Source organism: Oncorhynchus mykiss, chromosome 13 (assembly GCF_013265735.2).
Source record: "Oncorhynchus mykiss isolate Arlee chromosome 13, USDA_OmykA_1.1, whole genome shotgun sequence".
NCBI lineage: Eukaryota > Metazoa > Chordata > Actinopteri > Salmoniformes > Salmonidae > Oncorhynchus > Oncorhynchus mykiss.
The window spans coordinates 27,182,274-27,200,557 of record NC_048577.1 but is presented as its reverse complement, the minus strand read 5'-3'; the positions used below and the strand labels follow the sequence as shown (position 1 = coordinate 27,200,557).

Sequence of the window (18,284 nt, the reverse complement as noted above, 5' to 3'; positions counted from 1 at the left end):
TGTCATGTTGTGACCTTAGTTCCTTTGTTTTTGTATTTTTTTTTTGTATGGTCAGGGCGTGAGTTGGGGTGGTATGGTTCTCAGAGGCAGCTGTCAATTGTTGTCCCTGATTGAGAATCATACTAAGGTAGCCTGGGTTTCACTTTTGGTTTGTGGGTGTTTGTTTCCGTGTGAGTGTTTGGGCCACACGGTACTGTTTCGGTTTTGTATATTTCACGTTTATTATTTTGTTCCAGTGTTCAGTTGTGTTTTTTGAATAAATCAATATGGACACTTACCACGCTGCGTTTTGGTCCGATCCTTACTCCTCCTCAGACGAAGAGGAGGTAATCCGTTAGTCTAACAGTTTGAAGGGCACAACTTATGTTATTCTGGTTAAACAGTGAGAGACAGGTTGATAAAGGAGTGGGGATTTATTTTTTTACAATTAGGAAATAATGTCATGTTTTACTCGTACCTCAGCCAGCATTGTGAATGGTGTCTGAGGCAGTGACATACTAGACCATGGCAGTAAATCTAATACTTAGGTGTTTTCAGTCATGCATGAACATTGTTACACCATGTAGGAGCAGTATAGACCTACAATAGCTAGCTACTTATTTAGTTTGACTTAATGAAACTGCCTTAAATGTGCTGTATTAAAAAATATATTCTCACTAATCAATCAACATATTACTGTCTTTGTATGTCTCAATATTATACTATTATTGAATTTAATCAATTTAAAATGATGTTTGTCTGAAAATACAACATGATCCTCAACTGCGTTTCCCCTCCAGTCAGCAGAAGGCGAAATGCGTCTTTCAGGCGACGCTGCCAGCGTGACGTATAATCTAGTGGACGGGTCTTCAGAAACAGCTCGTCAACCATCTCGGTAGCTTGCTAGCCAACAAAGCCGAAAGATTCAAGCTATTCATACACTTTCGGTGTATATTAGCTACTGTGTTTTAGATACACTTCTGTCGTATCTACTTGTTAACCTATTTAATTTAATATTACGTTATTTTGTATTAGTCAGCTATAGTATTTGGCTGGTTAAGTTAGCATTAGCCCAGTCGCTAACGATAGATAGCTAGCTAACATCCCCGACCATGAGGTCAGTAAACATCTCCCCTCCTGTTAAAGAAGAGGTCTGCTGGAAGGAGAAAGAAGCTCTGCGGCTGAACATTGTCGTGAAAGAGGAGGAGGAAGTCACAGTTAAAAAAGAAGTAGAGGGTGAGGCTGTTACAGTGAAAGAAGAAGAGAAAGACGTTTCAGTGAAAGAAGAGGAAGACTCGTTCAGAGTGAAAGAAGAGGAGGATGTTACTGTGAAAGAAGAGGGTGTAGTTTTTGTAGTGAAGAAGGAAGGGGAGATTACTGTCACATTGAAAGATGAAGAGGTGGAGATAGGAGATCTGATTAACACCAGTAAGTACCGCCTTATATTTGTTTTTAACTTTGGATATTCGGAATTGGCTCGTGAATACCTCTTCAATGGAGGGCCCTAAGATGATGACTGATATGTATAGAATCAGATGACGTAGAGCGCAAGCTACCTCTTGTTTTCTCCGTTCCGTTTCCAAAAAGTGACTAAACATATATATTTGAGAAGGGTCTATCTGCTGACCGCAGACTGGGGGGCATGGCATGTAGTGATTTTCGTGTGGTGATGTTTTACTACACACCGAGCCCCCCAATAGTGCCATGCGAGAGTTGGGTTGGCTACACCAAAGATTATGGATATACTGACAAGATGTCTCTCCGCCCTAACAAGGGGAGTCGTTGTCCATAAAGCGGCACTGTGGTTTTTCTAGCTCCGGCCTACCCTTTCTTTGGATTGGTGGATACTTCTTATTATTGTAATCCATTTTTGTATATTCTGAGGGTTGTTGACATCAACCGCCTATATTCAATTGAGAGATGCAAAGCTACTAGCCTCATGGCATGAATATGCATAACCATCTGGAGACAACTTCTATAGTGTTTTATTAGAACACATCGTTCTATACAGTCCACCTGGTAGAGGTTCATATCTGACAGAGATGAACACACCGTTCTATACAGTCCACCTGGTAGAGGTTCATATCTGACAGAGATGAACACACCGTTCTATACAGTCCACCTGATAGAGGTTCATACCTGACAGAGATGAAAATCTCTGTTAGGAACTTATAAAGAGCGGGAGTCTAAAGCGGCAAAAACTAGGATTGTGTCTTTTGGCTTCTGGACAACGAAATAAAGTTGATATGAAAACCAATAGAAGAGGAGAGAAATGGCATAGCAGTGTGTCCAACAGGTAAATAAGTTGAAATAAATTTGCCCAAATGATATAATTACTCCTGTCTATACATAAATAAATAAAATACTTTACCAGAAAGCATGACGTTGCCACAGAGGAATCAGGGATCATTAGCTTCTTTAAAAAAAATACCTGTGTTTTGTTTCAAATCACAAGCTTGTAGGCTTATGCCTATTTGGGCAGTGCGTGTGGTAATAGGCCTCGCTGATTATTGAGTTGCGGCTGTCAGTGAAAAGCATCTCAAATAGGTGTGAAGATAATGTCTCTTGAGTATAATTTAAAATGTTGAGGGAAGGGGAGGGTTGTGTGGTGAAGGTATAGGTGAGTCTCTCTTCAGAATGTCTTTCGCTGGCTTCCACCAATTCTTGCCCCTTCGTTGTTTCATTGTGTGAATTTATTGCCCTTAGATTGAGTTTATTATATCAATTCCCCATTACAAATGTCACCAGTAGTAAATGTACCGTTACTTCCTGTCATTTGGTTACATTCATTTCTGTTAATGCATGTATTAATTAGTCATTTACCGTTGTCATTCTCGGAGTTGAAACGTTCTCTGTTCAAAACCTGCTACACTTGTGAGAAATCAGATTTGGTTTATTTCAGAAGCATCATTTACAAGAGTTGTCCATTTTTTCATTGTCTTTTTGTTTGGAGTTCTCCATGTGAGCAATGAGCATGTCTGGTTTCTCTGACCTGATAATGTTGAGGGGGCGCGTGTCTGGTTTCTCTGACCTGATAATGTTGAGGGAGCGCCCACTTGAGCATAGAACTACTTGGCCTGCTATGCTGAAATGAAGGAAGTGTTGTTGTTTTTTTTACATCCAAGCCAAAAATGTCACTCAACCAGAATCATATGAACTACTATATCATGTCTGCATTATAAATAGTCTATCACTAGTTACTTACCACTCTTGGCTTTTGGCAAAGGACCAAGACAGTCCACCAGAACCCTGCTGAAAGGTTTGTCAAAAGCAGGAATAGGCTGCAAAGGTGCAACTGGAACAGCTTGTTTTGGTTTACCTGTCCTCTGGCAAACACCACAGGATTTACAATGAGCCACAACATCCTGTTTCAGGCGTCTTGTTGACCCCAAGATGGCCTGCCATACTACCATCGTGAGCCAACCTCAGTATTTTTTGTCGAAGCGCAACTGGAACAACAATTTGCTATAAACTGGGCCAATCGTCTTGCCCAGAAGTGGCGCGAGAACACAATTTCCTCATTAGAGCGCCGTTTCCTCGTTAGAATGCCATATCTGTCACAATTACCAACACGAACTTCATAAAACTCTTCTTCTGGGTGTATCTCAGCAAAAAGTGGGGAGAGGGAAACATCTTTACTCTGTTCAGCAATCAGCTGCTTCCTAGACATCCAAGTGCCAACTGTAGGGATCCTCTCTTCATTCAGATGTTCTACAAACTCTCACCTTTGGGGTTTTCGAAGGAGAGGTAAACTCAGAAAGTTTATGAAATCAGGATCACCCATAAACGTCTCAGACAGAATGACCATGGTGGGATCGCTGACATCCTCAACACTAGACGTGCTCCCGGCGAATTTCTTAGACAGAGCACGTGTAATGGCACATGCTGGGATCACTTTAGGGTACTTTTCTGATAAACCATCAGGTTCCTCAATTCTGGGTTCCTTACAAACAACAGGATTTGGCACAACCTTCCCTCCAGCCAAATACTTTTCCAATTTGAATGAGACCCCCTTCACCAGTAGGCTAGGCTTCACTCCAATGACAACGGAATGAGAAATGTTTTAAGGTTATACCATGGATCATTTTGCTATTTAATTTTGAATTGTAAGACCAATGGAAGTATCAACAAAAAATATTCAAATGATTTATGTCAAAAATGAATTAGGCCATACTGCTATAACCCATAGTAACACATTGGATAACATTCACAATATGTAACAACATAGTAACCATAGTAACTAGAGGTCAACCGAATATAATTTTTCAACGCCGATACCGATTTTTGGAGGACCAAAAAAAGCCGATACCGATTTAATAGGCCGATTTAAAAAATAATATTTTTTTTTTTAAAAGTAAATTTTTTTTAAATTAAAATGTTTAATTTGTAATAATGACAATTACAACAATACTGAATGAACACTTATTTTGAACTTAATACACCAATAAAATCAATTTAGCCTCAAATAAATAATGAAACGGGTTCAATTTGATTTGAATAATTCAAAAACAAAGTGTTGGAGAAGAAAGTAAAAGTGCAATATGTGCTATGTAAGAAAGCTAACGTTTAAGTTCCTTGCTTAGAACATAAGAACATATGAAAGCTGGTGGTTCCTTTTAACATGATTCTTCAATATTACCAGGCAAGAAGTTTTAGGTTGTAGTTATTATAGGAATTATAGGACTATTTCTCTCTATATGATTTGTATTTCATATACAGTGGGGCAAAAAAGTATTTAGTCAGCCACCAATTGTGCAAGTTCTCCTGTAATTTTCATCATAGGTACACTTCAACTATGACAGACAAAATGAAAAAAATCACATTGTAGGATTTTTAATGAATTTATTTGCACATTATGGTGGAAAATAAGTATTTGGTCAATAACAATAGTTTATCTCAATACTTTGTTTGTTACCCTTTGTTGGCAATGACAGAGGTCAAATGTTTTCTGTAAGTCTTCACAAGGTTTTCACACACTGTTGCTGGTATTTTGGCCCATTCCTCCACGCAGATCTCCTCTAGAGCAGTGATGTTTTGGGGCTGTTGCTGGGCAACACAGACTTTCAACTCCCTCCAAAGATTTTCTATGGGGTTGAGATCTGGAGACTGGCTAGGCCACTCCAGGACCTTGAAATGCTTCTTACGAAGCCACTCTTTCGTTGCCCGGGCTGTGTTTGGGATCATTGTCGTGCTGAAAGACCCAGCCACGTTTCATCTTCAATGCCCTTGCTGATGGAAGGAGGTTTTCACTCAAAATCTCATGATACATTCATTCTTTCCTTTACACGGATCAGTCGTCCTGGTCCCTTTGCAGAAAAACAGCCCCAAAGCATGATATTTCCACCCCCATGCTTCACAGTGGGTATGGTATTCTTTGGATGCAACTCAGCATTCTTTGTCCTCCAAACACGACGAGTTGAGTTTTTACCAAAAAGTTATATTTTGGTTTCATCTGACCATATGACATTCTCCCAATCTTCTTCTGGATCATCCAAATACTCTCTAGCAAACTTCAGATGGGCCTGGACATGTACTGGCTTAAGCAGGGGGACACGTCTGGCACTGCAGGATTTGAATCATTTGCCGCGTAGTGCGTTACTGATGGTAGGCTTTGTTACTTTGGTCCCAGCTCTCTGCAGGTCATTCACTAGGTCCCCCCGTGTGGTTCTGGGATTTTTGCTTACCGTTCTTGTGATCATTTTGACCCCACGGGGTGAGATCTTGCATGGAGCCCCAGATCGAGGGAGATTATCAGTTGTCTTGTATGTCTTCCATTTCCTAATAATTGCTTGCACAGTTGATTTCTTCAAACCAAGCTGCTTACCTATTGCAGATTCAGTCTTCCCAGCCTGGTGCAGGTCTACAATTTTGTTTCTGGTGTCCTTTGACAGCTCTTTGGTCTTGGCCAAAGTGGAGTTTGGATTGTGACTGTTTGAGGTTGTGAACAAGTGTCTTTTATACTGATAACAAGTTTAAACAGGTGCCATTAATACAGGTAACGAGTGGAGGACAGAGGAGCCTCTTAAATAAGAAGTTACAGGTCTGTGAGAGCCAGAAATCTTGCTTGTTTGTAGGTGACCAAATACTTATTTTCCAACAATTTGCAAATAAATTCATTAAAAATCCTACAATGTGATTTTCTGGATTTATTTTCTCATTTTGTCTGTCATAGTTGAAGTGTACCTATGATGAAAATTACAGGCCTCTCTCATCTTTTTAAGTGGGAGAACTTGCACAATTGTTGGCTGACTAAATACTTTTTTGCCCTACTGTACCTTTGACTATTGGATGTTTTTATAGGCACTTTAGTATTGCCAGTGTAACAGTATAGATTCCGTCCCTCTCCTCGCCCCTACCTGGGCTCGAACCAGGAACACATCAACAACAGCCACCCTCGAAGCAGCGTTACCCATCGCTCCACAAAATCCGCAACCCTTGCAGATCAAGGGGAACAACTACTCTAAGTCTCAGAGCGAGTGACGTTTGAAACGCTATTAGCGCGCACCCCGCTAACTAGCTAGCCATTTCACATCGGTTGCACCAGCCTAATCTTTGGAGTTGATAGGCTTGAAGTCATAAACAGCTCCATGCTTGAAGCATTGCGAAGAGCTGCTGGCGAAACGCACAAAAGTGCTGTTTGAATGAATACTTACGAGCCTGCTGGTGCCTACCACTGCTCAGTCAGACTGCTCTATCAAATCATAGACTTAATTATAATAAACACACAGAATTACGAGCCTTTGGTCATTAATATGGTAAAATCCGGAAACTATCATCTCGAAAGCAAACTGTTAATTCTTTCAGTGAAATACGGAACCATTCTGTATTTTGTCTAACGGGTGGCATCCCTAAGTCTAAATATTCCTGTTACATTGCACAACCTTCAATGTTATGTCATAATTATGTAAAATTCTGGGAAATTAGTTCGCAATGAGCCAGGCCGCCCAAACTGTTGCATATACCCCGACTCTGCGTGCAATGAACGCAAGAGAAGTGACACAATTTCACCTGGTAATATTACCGGCTAACCCGGATTTCTTTTAGCTAAATATGCAGATTTAAAAATATATACTTCTGTGTATTGATTTTAAGAAAGGCATTGATGTTTATGGTTAGCTACACGTTGGAGCAACGACAGTCCTTTTTCTTGAATGCGCACCCCATCGATTATATGCAACACAGGACATGCTAGATAAACTAGTAATATCATCAACCATGTGTAGATAACTATTGATTATAATTGATTGATTGTTTTTTTATAAGATAAGTTTAATGCTAGCTAGCAAGCTAGTTTAATGCTAGAGCGTTTGACTAGGGTAGGGGGCAGCATTCTGAATTTTGGATGAAAAGCATGCTCAAATTAAACGGCCTGCTACTCGGGGCCCAGAAGATATGATATGCATATAACTGGTATATGTGGATAGAAAACACTCTAAAGTTTCCAAAACTGTTAAAATAGTGTCTGTGAATATAACAGAACTGATTTGGCAGGCGAAAACCTGAGAAAAATCCATTCCATAAGTAGTTTTTTTTTGGTTTTGTAGTTTTCTATTCAATGCCATTACAGTATCCATTGACTTAGGACTCCATTTGCAGTTCCTATGCCTTCCACTAGATGTCAAAAGTCTTTAGAAATTGTTTCAGGCTTGTATTCTTATCAATGAGGGAATAAGACCAGTCTGAATGAGTGGACCCTACTGTGTCACAGAGCTTTTTCAAGTGCAAGTGCATTTCTTGTTTACCGTTTTGACAACGTTATTGTCCGGAAATATTATAGATCATTTAGGCTAAAAACAACCTGAGGATTGAATATAAACATCGTTTGACATGTTTCTATGAACTTTACAGATACAATTTGGATTTTTTTGTCTGCCTGTTTTGACTGCGTTTGAGCCTGTGGATTACTGAAGAAAACGTGCAAACAAAACAGAGGTTTTTGGATATAAGGAGACTTCATCAAACAGAAGGAACATTTATTGAGTAAATTAATGTCTTCTGATTGCCACCATATGAAGATCATCCCTCCAAAGATTTTCTATTGGGTTCAGGTCTGGAGACTGGCTAGGCCACTCCAGGACCTTGAGATGCTTCTTACGGAGCCACTCCTTAGTTGCCCTGGCTGTGTGTTTTGGGTCGTTGTCATGCTGGAAGACCCAGCCACGACCCATCTTCAATGCTCTTACTGAGGGAAGGTTAGTTTGTTGGCCAAGATCTTGCGATACATGGCCCCATCCATCCTCCCCTCAATACGATGCAGTCGTCCTGTCCCCTTTGCAGAAAAGCATCCCCAAAGAATGATGTTTCCACCTCCATGCTTCATGTTTGGGATGGTGTTCTTGGGGTTGTACTCATCCTTCTTCTTCCTCCAAACACGGCGAGTGGAGTTCCGACCAAAAAGCTATTTTCTCTCATCAGACCACATGACCTTCTCCCATTCCTCCTCTGGATCATCCAGATGGTCATTGGCAAACTTCAGACGGGCCTGCACATGCGCTGGCTTGAGCAGGGGGACCTTGCATGTGCTGCAGGATTCTAATCCATGACGGCGTAGTGTGTTACTAATGGTTTTCTTTGAGACTGTGGTCCCAGCTCTCTTCAGGTCATTGACCAGGTCCTGCTGTGTAGTTCTGGGCTGATCCCTCACCTTCCTCATGATCATTGATGCCCCACGAGGTGAGATCTTGCATGGAGCCCCAGACCGAGGGTGATTGACCGTCATCTTGAACTTCTTCCATTTTCTAATAATTGCGCCAACAGTTGTTGCCTTCTCACCAAGCTGTTTGCCTATTGTCCTGTAGCCCATCCCAGCCTTGTGCAGGTCTACAATTTTATCCCTGATGTCCTTACACAGCTCTCTGGTCTTGGCCATTGTGGAGAGGTTGGAGTCTGTTTGATTGAGTGTGTGGACAGGTAACGAGTTCAAACAGGTGCAGTTAATACAGGTAATGAGTGGAGAACAGGAGGGCTTCTTAAAGAAAAACTAACAGGTCTGTGAGAGACGGAATTCTTATTGGTTGGTAGGTGATCAAATACTTATGTCATGCAATAAAATGCCAATTCATTACGTAAAAATCATACAATGTGATTTTCTGGATTTTTGTTTTAGATTCCGTCTCTCACAATTGAAGTGTACCTATGATAGAAATTACAGACCTCTACACTTTGTAAGTAGGAAACCCTGCCGATTTTGCAGGTTATCAAATACTTGTTCTCCCCACTGTACATGTTATTCAATCATTGCACCCACACTGCTCGCGCGTGCCAACAAGCGTCTGCGTTGCCAGGCGCTAAAATACACGTCCCAGTCTCTGACCTCCCAATATGCTGTCTCATCGTTGTCGGTGGTCAGGCCTACCACTGTTGTGTCATCGGCAAACTTAATGATGATCTTGGAGTCGTGCCTGGCCGTGCAGTCAGGAGTGAACAGGGAGTACAGGACTGGACTGAGCACGCACCCCTTCGTGACCCCTGTGTTGACGATCAGCATGGCGGATGTGTTGTTACCTACCCTTACCACCAGGAGCAGCCCCTCAGGAAGTCCAGGATCCAGTTGCAGAGGGAGGTGTTTAGTCCCAGGGTCCTTAGTTTTTTATGAGCTATGGGTGCAGTATGTTGCTGAACACTGAGCTGTAGTCAATGAATAGCACTCTCACATAGGTGTTCATTTTGTCCAGGTGGGAAAGGGCAGTGTGGAGTGCAATAGAGATTGCATCATCTGTGGATCTGTTAGGGTTGTATGCAAATTGGAGTGGGTCCAGGGTTTCTGGGATGATGGTGGTGATGTGAGCCATGACCAGCCTTTCAAAGCACTTCATGGCTTTAGACGTGAGTGCTACAGGTCGGTAGTAATTTAGGCAGGTTACCTTAGTGTTCTTGGACACAGGGACTATGGTGGTCTGCTTGAAGCATGTTGGTATTACAGACTCAGACAGGGAGAAGTTGAAAATGTCAGTAAAGACATTTGCCAGTTGGTCAGCGCCATCTGGCCCTGTGGCCTTGTGGATGTTGACTCTGTTTAAAGGTCTTACTCACATCGGCTGTGGAGAGCCTGATCACACAGTTGTCCGGAACAGCTGATGCTCTAATGCATGCTTCAGTGTTACTTGCCTTGAAGTGAACATAGAAGTGATTTAGCTCACCTGGTAGGCTCGTGTCACTGGACAGCTCGCGGCTGTGCTTCCCTTTGTAGTCTGTAATGGATTGCAAGCCCTGCCACATCCGACAAGCATCGGAGCCGGTGTAGTACGATTCATTCTTAGACCTGTATTTACGCTTTGCCTGTTTGGTGGTTCGTCGGAGGGCATAGCAGGATTTCTTATAAGCTTCCGGGTTAGAGTCCCGCTCCTTGAAAGCGGCAGCTCTACCCTTTAGCTCAGTGCAGATGTTGCCTGTAATCCATGGCTTCTGTTTGAGGTATGTACGTATGGTCACTGTGGGGACGATGTCATTGATGAACCCAGTGACTGATGTGGTGTGCTCCTCAGTGCAATCGGAAGAATCCCGGAACATATTCCAGTCTGCTAGCAAAACAGTCCTGTAGTTTGACAACTCTTTTTTTTATTGACCAAGTCATTGGTGCTTCCAGCTTTAGTTTTTTCTTGTAAGCAGGAATCAGGAGGATAGAATTATGGCCAAATTTGCCAAATGGAGGGCAAGGGAGAGCTTTGTCTCTGTGTGTGGAGTAAAGGTGGTCTAGAGTTTTGTGACATGCTGGTAGAAATCACGAAAAAACTGATTTTAGTTTCCCGGCATTAAAGTCCCCGACCACAAGGAGCGCCGCCTCTGGATGAGTGTTGTCCTGTTTACTTTTGGCCATATACAGCTCATTGAGTACTGTCTTAGTGTCAGCATCGGTTTGTGGTGCTATATAGACAGCTACGAAAAATACAGATAACTCTCTTGGTAAATAGTGTGGTCTACAGCTTATCATGAGGTTCTCTACCTCAGGCGAACAAAACCTTGAAACTTCCTTAGATTTTGTGCACCAGCTGTTGTTTACAAATATATATATATATATATAGTGGCAAGAAAAGTATGTGAACCCTTTGGAATTACCTGTATTTCTGCTTAAATTGATCATAAAATTTGATCTGATCTTCATCTAAGTCACAACAATAGACAAACACAGTCTGTTTAAACTAATAACAAACAAACAATTATACATTTTCATGTCTTTTATTAAACACACTGTGTAAACATTCACAGTGCAAGGGTGGGAAAAGTATGTGAACCCTTGGATTTAATAACTGGCTGACCCTCTTTTGGCAGCAATAACCTCAACCAAACGTTTTCTGTAGTTGCGGACCAGACCTGCACAATGGACAGGAAGAATTTTGGACCATTCCTCTTTACAAAACTGTTTCAGTTCAGCAATATTCTTGGGATGTCTGGTGTGAACCGCTCTCTTGAGGTCATACCACTGCATCTCAATCGGGTTGAGGTCAGCACTTTGCCTGGGCCACTCCAGGAGCTTTTTTCTGTTGAAGCCATTCTGTTGTTGATTTACTTTTGTGTTTTGGGTTGTTGTCCTGATGCATCACCCAAGTTATGGGTCCTTCAGTAGGTCTATGTTATTTTTTGGTGAAGTTATAGGCCAATTTGTTAAACACTACAAACCAGAGGTCGACCGATTAATCGGAATGGCCGATTTCAGGTTTTCATAACAATCGGAAATCGGTATTTTTGGACGCCGATTTTGCCGATTTAAAAAAATAAAATAATAATAATACATTTAAAAAATATTTTTTTTTACACCTTTAATTCATCTTTATTTAACTAGGCAAGTCAGTTCAGAACACATTCTTATTTTCAATGATGGCCTAGGAACGGTGGGTTAACCTCTTAAATCTAGGGGGCAGAATTTTCACTTTTGGATAAATAGTGTGCCCAATTTCAACTTCCTGCTACTCATGCCAAGAATATAAGATATGCATATTATTCATAGATTTGGATAGAAGACACTGAAGTTTCTAAAACTGTTTGAATCATGTCTGTGAGTATAACAGAACTTATGTAGCAGGCAAAACCCCGAGGACTAACTGTTCAGATTTTTTTTCCCCTCTCTGTTCCCTATATTGTCTTTGCCATTGGATATTTAATAGGAAACTATTTTCAGTTCCTACCGCTTCCATTGGATGTCGCCAGTCTTTGGAATATGGTTGAGGTTATTCCTTTGTGCTATGAAGAAGTAGGCCAACTCGGACCTGGGGACACTTTTGTGAGTTGCGCAAGACGTGAAAAGCAGTGCTGGTTTCTTTTCTTTCCTGTATTGAATACAGATTGCCCCGTCTACAATTTGATTGATTATTAACCTTTAAAAATACCTAACGTTGTATTACAAAAGTAGTTTGAAATATTTTGGCAAAGTTTATAGGCAATTTTTGAAATATTTTGTAGTGACGTTGCGTTTTTGTAAGCTGTTTTTTTCTGGATCAAACACGCTTTATAAATGGAAATTTTCAATATATATGAACGGAATTAATCAAACAAAAGGACCAATTGTGATGTTTATGGGACATATTGGAGTGCCAACAAAAGAAGCTTGTCAAAGGTAATGCATATTTAAAATTGTATTTCAGCGTTTTGTGTAGCGCCTGCTATGCTAGCTCCTTTGTTTACTGCTGGTGCAGATGTTGCAGGCTATCAGATAACAGCTACTTATGCTTTCGCCGAAAAGCATTTTAAAAATCTGACATGTTGGCTGGATTCACAACGAGTGTAGCTTTAATTGAGTATCTTACATCTGGCGCTCTGCATTTCCCCCAGCAATTGGCCAGTTGAGACGCTAGCGTCTCCCCTATCCATAAGAGGTTTTAACTGCCACTTTCAGGGGCAGATAGACAGATTTTCACCGGGTCAGCTCGGGGGATCCAATCTTGCAACCTTACAGTTAACTAGTCCAACGCAATAACGACCGTTGCACTCCACAAGGAGACTGACTGCCTGTTACGCGAATGCAGTAAGCCAAGGTAAGTTGCTAGCTAGCATTAAACTTATCTTATAAAAAACAATCAATCAATCATAATCACTAGTTAATTACACATGGTTGATGATATTACTAGATATTATCTAGCGTGTCCTGCATTGCGTATAATCTGACTGAGTATACAAGCATACAAGTATCTAAGTATCTGGCTGAGCGGTGGTAGGCAGAAGCAGGCGCGTAAACATTCATTCAAACAACACTTTAGTGCGTTTTGCCAGCAGCTCATCATTGTGCGTCAAGCATTGCACTTTTTATGACTTCAAACCTATCAACTCCCGAGATGAGGCTGGTGTGACCGAAGTGAAATGGCTGGCTAGTTAGCGTGCGCTAATAGCGTTTCAAACGTCACTCGCTCCGAGCCTTGGGGTGGTTGTTTCCCTTGCTCTGCATGAGTAACACTGCTTCGAGGGTTGTTGTCGTTGTGTTCCTGGTTCGAGCCCAGGGAGGAGCGAGGAGAGGGACGGAAGCTATACTGTTACACTGGTAATACTAAAGTGCCTATAAGAACATCCAATAGTCAAAGGTTAATGAAATACAAATGGTATAGAGGGAAATAGTCCTAAAATTTCTATAATAACTACAACCTAAAACTTCTTACCTGGGAATATTGAAGACTCATGTTAAAAGGAACCACCAGCTTTCGTTCTCATGTTCTGAGCAAGGAACTGAAATGTTAGCTTTCTTACATAGCACATATTGCACTTTTACTTTCTTCTCCAACACTTTGTTTTTGCATTATTTAAACCAAATTGAACATGTTTCATTATTTATTTGAGGCTAAATTGATTTTATTGATGTATTATATTAAGTTAAAATAATGGTTCATTCAGTATCGTTGTAATTGTCATTTCTTACAAATACATTTTTAAAAACCGGCCGATTTAGTCGGTATCGGCTTTTTTGGGCCTCTAATAATCTGTATCGGCGTTGAAAAATCATAATCGGTCGACCTCTAGTACCCACCCTCATTGTCAGGATAATGGCAAAGCTAACCAAAGAAAATTTTACTGGTTGAAGTGTTTAATGTATGTGAAATGCACTCATAAGCAACCTGGAAATGGAGGCTATTTTTGCAGTGAGTGTCCTTGAGTAGCACTCCTGATCTTGCGCTGATAGTGAGCTGTAATATTCAGAATACATTGTGAAAACTAAAATCTTCGCTCACCATTTTTGCTCAAGGCTACATCAATAACTATCTGTTTCCTCAAAAGCAGGGAAGTGTTTCTGCAATCAAATTGTTTGTGCATCGGCCCCACGCCGCAATTTTAGCAAACAGAAAGGGCTTATATTGGAGACCAAAAATCATCTGGCACAATGCTTAGGATTTCAACAACTTTAACTTATTTCTAGTTACCATTAATGTGAAAACAAGACAAAATATGATTGTTGCTATCTTGACTCTTAATTGTCAAATAATTTAACAGAAGTCAATTGTTGTACAATTTCATGGGTATGCTCTGGGCATCACCTTTCACCTCAAATAAACAGTGGATTTCTTCTGTTGTGGGCCTTTTTAACCATCTGTCTGACTTTGTCATTCATACAGGAGAGAGACGGGACTATCGTGGATCCTCTGGGGAGTCTCAACATCATCATGAAGCTGAAGGGAGAGAGAGGAATCTCTCCGGATCAGAACTCCTGAAGAAACACCAGCAGAGACCCACAGGGAATAAATATTTCTGCAAATCTACATCAGAACTTAAAATACACCCGCGAGTACACACAGGAGAGAAAGCTCACCACTGTTTTGATTGTGGGAAGAGTTACTCAAGATCAGATGCACTTAAAGTACACCTGAGAATTCACACTGGAGAGAAACCTTTTGGCTGTGATCAATGTGGGAAGAAATTTACTGTGTCAAACTCCTTGATAGTGCACCAGAGAATACACACAGGAGAGAAACCTTATAGCTGTCGTCAATGTGGGAAGAGTTTTACTCAACCAAACAGCCTGATAGTACACCAGCGGACACACACAGGAGAGAAACCTTATGGCTGTGATCAATGTGGGAAGAAATTTACTGTGTCAAACTCCTTGATAGTGCACCAGAGAATACACACAGGAGAGAAACCTTATAGCTGTCGTCAATGTGGGAAGAGTTTTACTCAACCAAACAGCCTGAAAGTACACCAGCGGACACACACAGGAAATAAATCTTATGGCTGTGATCAATGTGGGAAGAAATTTACTGTGTCAAACTCCTTGATCGTGCACCAGAGAATACACACAGGAGAGAATCTTTACCATTGTTCAGATTGTGGGAAAAGCTTTTCAACATCATGGTCATTGAAGGTGCACCATAGAACACACACAGGAGAGAAACCTTATGGCTGTGATCAATGTGGGAAGAAATTTACTGTGTCGAACTCCTTGATCGTGCACCAGAGAATACACACAGGAGAGAAATCTTATAGCTGTAGTCAATGTGGGAAGAGTTTTACTCAACCAGATAGCCTGATAGTACACCAGCGGACACACACAGGAGAGAAACCTTATAGCTGTTATCAATGTGGGAAGAAATTTACTGTGTCGAACTCCTTGACAGTGCACCAGAGAATACACACAGGAGAGAAACCTTTTAGCTGTCAATGTGGGAAGAGTTGTACCACATCTAGCCAACTAATTGTACACCAGAGAACACACACAGGAGAGAAACCCTATAGCTGTGATCAATGTGGGAAGAGTTTTGGTACATCTGGCTGTCTAACGACACACCAGAGAACACACACAGGAGAGAAACCTTATAGCTGTAGTAAATGTGGGAAGAGTTTTACTCACTTTAGCAGCCTGATAGTACACCAGCGGACACACACAGGAGAGAAACCTTTTAGCTGTGATCAATGTGGGAAGAGTTTTACTACATCTGGATATCTGACTATACACCAGAGAACACACACAGGTGGACAAACTTTGTAGCTGTGATCAATGTGACAAGAGATTCAAAGCCCGATGTCCAATATACATTCGGGTTGAAAGTGAAAGTTGAGATGTTTTTCTGATCATTTTTTTTTAAATACTTGAAAACAACTTAATTTTAATGTACTTGCAGCCTATACACAAGGACACAATATAATAAATTAGTCTATAATCAATTTTATTAACAATCCTACATCACTCCAGTATTTCATGACAACATTCAAGTGCTAATTGTCTTTATTCCACTACTGAAGAAGCATGACTCAAATCACCTACTCATATTTCAAACATTGTCTGACAAAATATATTTTAAAAATCATTATTCCATGCCTCACCACTAAGTGAATTATTGCCAATATATATATTAACAAATGAGTGTACATTTGGTTTTGATAATTCATATTTACAATTCATGTAACATTTAGTAGTCATTTATGCAACCAACTGACAATTTTTCGGTACAATTATATTGATTTCTTGCCCTTCTTTTAGAATATCAGGAATCATTCTCAGATGTGCCAACCCAAATGTACTAGAGCATGACATTGGGGACTGGGCCCCGATCCAACAACATGCCTATAGAGTGAACCCTCCTGAAAAGAGAGAGAAGCTCTGCATTGAGGTGGAAAGTTACTACAAATATTGCAGGAGTTTCCTCTTGAAATCAGACATTAAGGAGCTAGTTCTAGAAGCTAGTGAGTTTTCGAAAAGAGAGAGTTCTAGAAGCTAGTGAGTTTTAGGATTCTATAGAAAGAAAAATGGGAAAAAATAATACGAATGTATATTATTATTTAGAAATGTTTTTTCTTGTTTTTAATTGTTGACAGCCAGTAGACACCATGTTTATATTGTTGAATGTGAAGTATTGTAGTTGATTATAATGTGAAATGTATGTTGTTTTCTGTTGGTGGTGAGAACTTGTCCATCAAACATATAGGATATATTTGTTGTCTTAAGGTGTTACAGGCTTTGTTTTTTTAATGTTTTGAGGTTGGACTTTAGCACATATTAGCACGTACTGATTGGTGTCACCTCGTTAGTCAGTATGTGTTACACCTGTGCTGGCTTGTCCATCTCGTTAGTGGGAAGGTGTTTCACCTGAGCTGGTCCAGGTTCTATTTAAGAGTGTCTGGCCCAGTACTCTAGTTGTCTTGATAGATGTGGAGAGTCAACACCTTTAGTTGCTTCACCGTTTTGGTTTGCCTCCTGTCTTTAAGTTTGTGGTTTTTCTTTTGTTTCCCTCTTGGGCAGATTTAGTGGGTCTCATTGTGAACATATCAAAATACTTAAACTTACATGCAAAATACCTGCTGTTAACTTTTAAATGATTGGAATGAATTATCCAAAGAGAGTATAAAGATTTGTCTTTTAGTTCCCAGTTGTTGTTACTTGTCAATTTTCAGTGCCCCTCCTAAAAAAACAAGCTTATATTTTTGGATTGGATATTGCGTCCAATTCATATTTTAATCAATGGCATTTCCTTAGTCTTTCAGTTATTGTTTGTGTACTGAATATTTGTTTATTTTCATAGTTATTTCCTGTGAATCTGTTGTGTTGTAGAAATAAAGCTTGATTTGAACATATTGTGAGACAGAAGAACCCAATGACATCAACAGACTTGCAAAAGCAACACATATCTTAGTAGGAAAAACATATCTTCCACTATGTTAAAATAGTGCATGGTATGTACGTTTAGTATCACTTTTCAACCAACCCAGTTCATTTGTTGAAGATGAAACATTTTGAAATCAACAACACGTCAAAGGATTCAACTACTGAAAACTGGATCAAACTGCTGAAGGCGTGGTGGAATGGTAAACACCACCCCCGGCTCAACCAGGGACTTGAGGTGATCTCCCACATCTCTGCTTATGCCATGTTCCATTTCTTGACTGCCCCTGCAACACAGAAACACATTTAGTCACATTATATAAAACATTCAAAGTAATGGATATGGAGCATCTATGGCCTCAGTTACACCTGGCACCTAAATGTAACTTCTGTCATCTGATCACTCCAAGCTGCATTAGGTTCAGATCTAGAAGGATGGGCCTTTGACATAGTCTGGATGCAGTTAGGCCACTGACTATAAATAAGCATTGTAAAGAGATGGTGGGAATGAGTGGGGAAAAGTACATTTGACAAAAATGACCTTCATAATATCAAAGAACAAATGTGTGAGAGGAAATTTACTTTCATACAGCCAAATGGGGTGAGAAATTACACCAATATCAGTGGACAATTTGCACTCATGCAAATAAACATAGATGGAACATATTCCCTTTTGCTGACGTGACTAACCACTAAAGGGACATAAATATTTACCATCTAAACCATGTGTGACCTCTCTGGCTAACCAGTCCCTCTTCCTAACCAGTCCCTCAACAGCTCTCTGACTGAGCTC

General features: G+C 40.5%; 1 protein-coding gene across 1 annotated transcript; it reads left to right on the top strand.

The window, feature by feature from the left end:
* The first annotated feature begins 832 nt into the window (after window positions 1-832).
* On the top strand, window positions 833-16,472 carry LOC110487364 (zinc finger protein 2-like). The gene is made up of 2 exons (XM_021559290.2): window positions 833-1,407; window positions 14,511-16,472. The coding sequence occupies exons 1-2, from the start codon at window positions 1,092-1,094 to the stop codon at window positions 15,878-15,880; spliced, it is 1,686 nt and encodes a 561-aa protein (XP_021414965.2). The 5' UTR covers window positions 833-1,091; the 3' UTR covers window positions 15,881-16,472.
* The last annotated feature ends 1,812 nt before the right edge of the window (window positions 16,473-18,284 follow it).

What these genes read in the sequence shown, in the direction of transcription:
- LOC110487364 (XM_021559290.2), top strand. Translation starts at nt 1,092, where the DNA reads ATGAGGTCAGTAAACATCTCCCCTCCTGTTAAAGAAGAGGTCTGCTGG. An exon ending in AGGAGATCTGATTAACACCA is followed by an intron (nt 1,408 to 14,510) that starts GTAAGTACCGCC and finishes TCATTCATACAG; the next exon opens with GAGAGAGACGGGACTATCGT.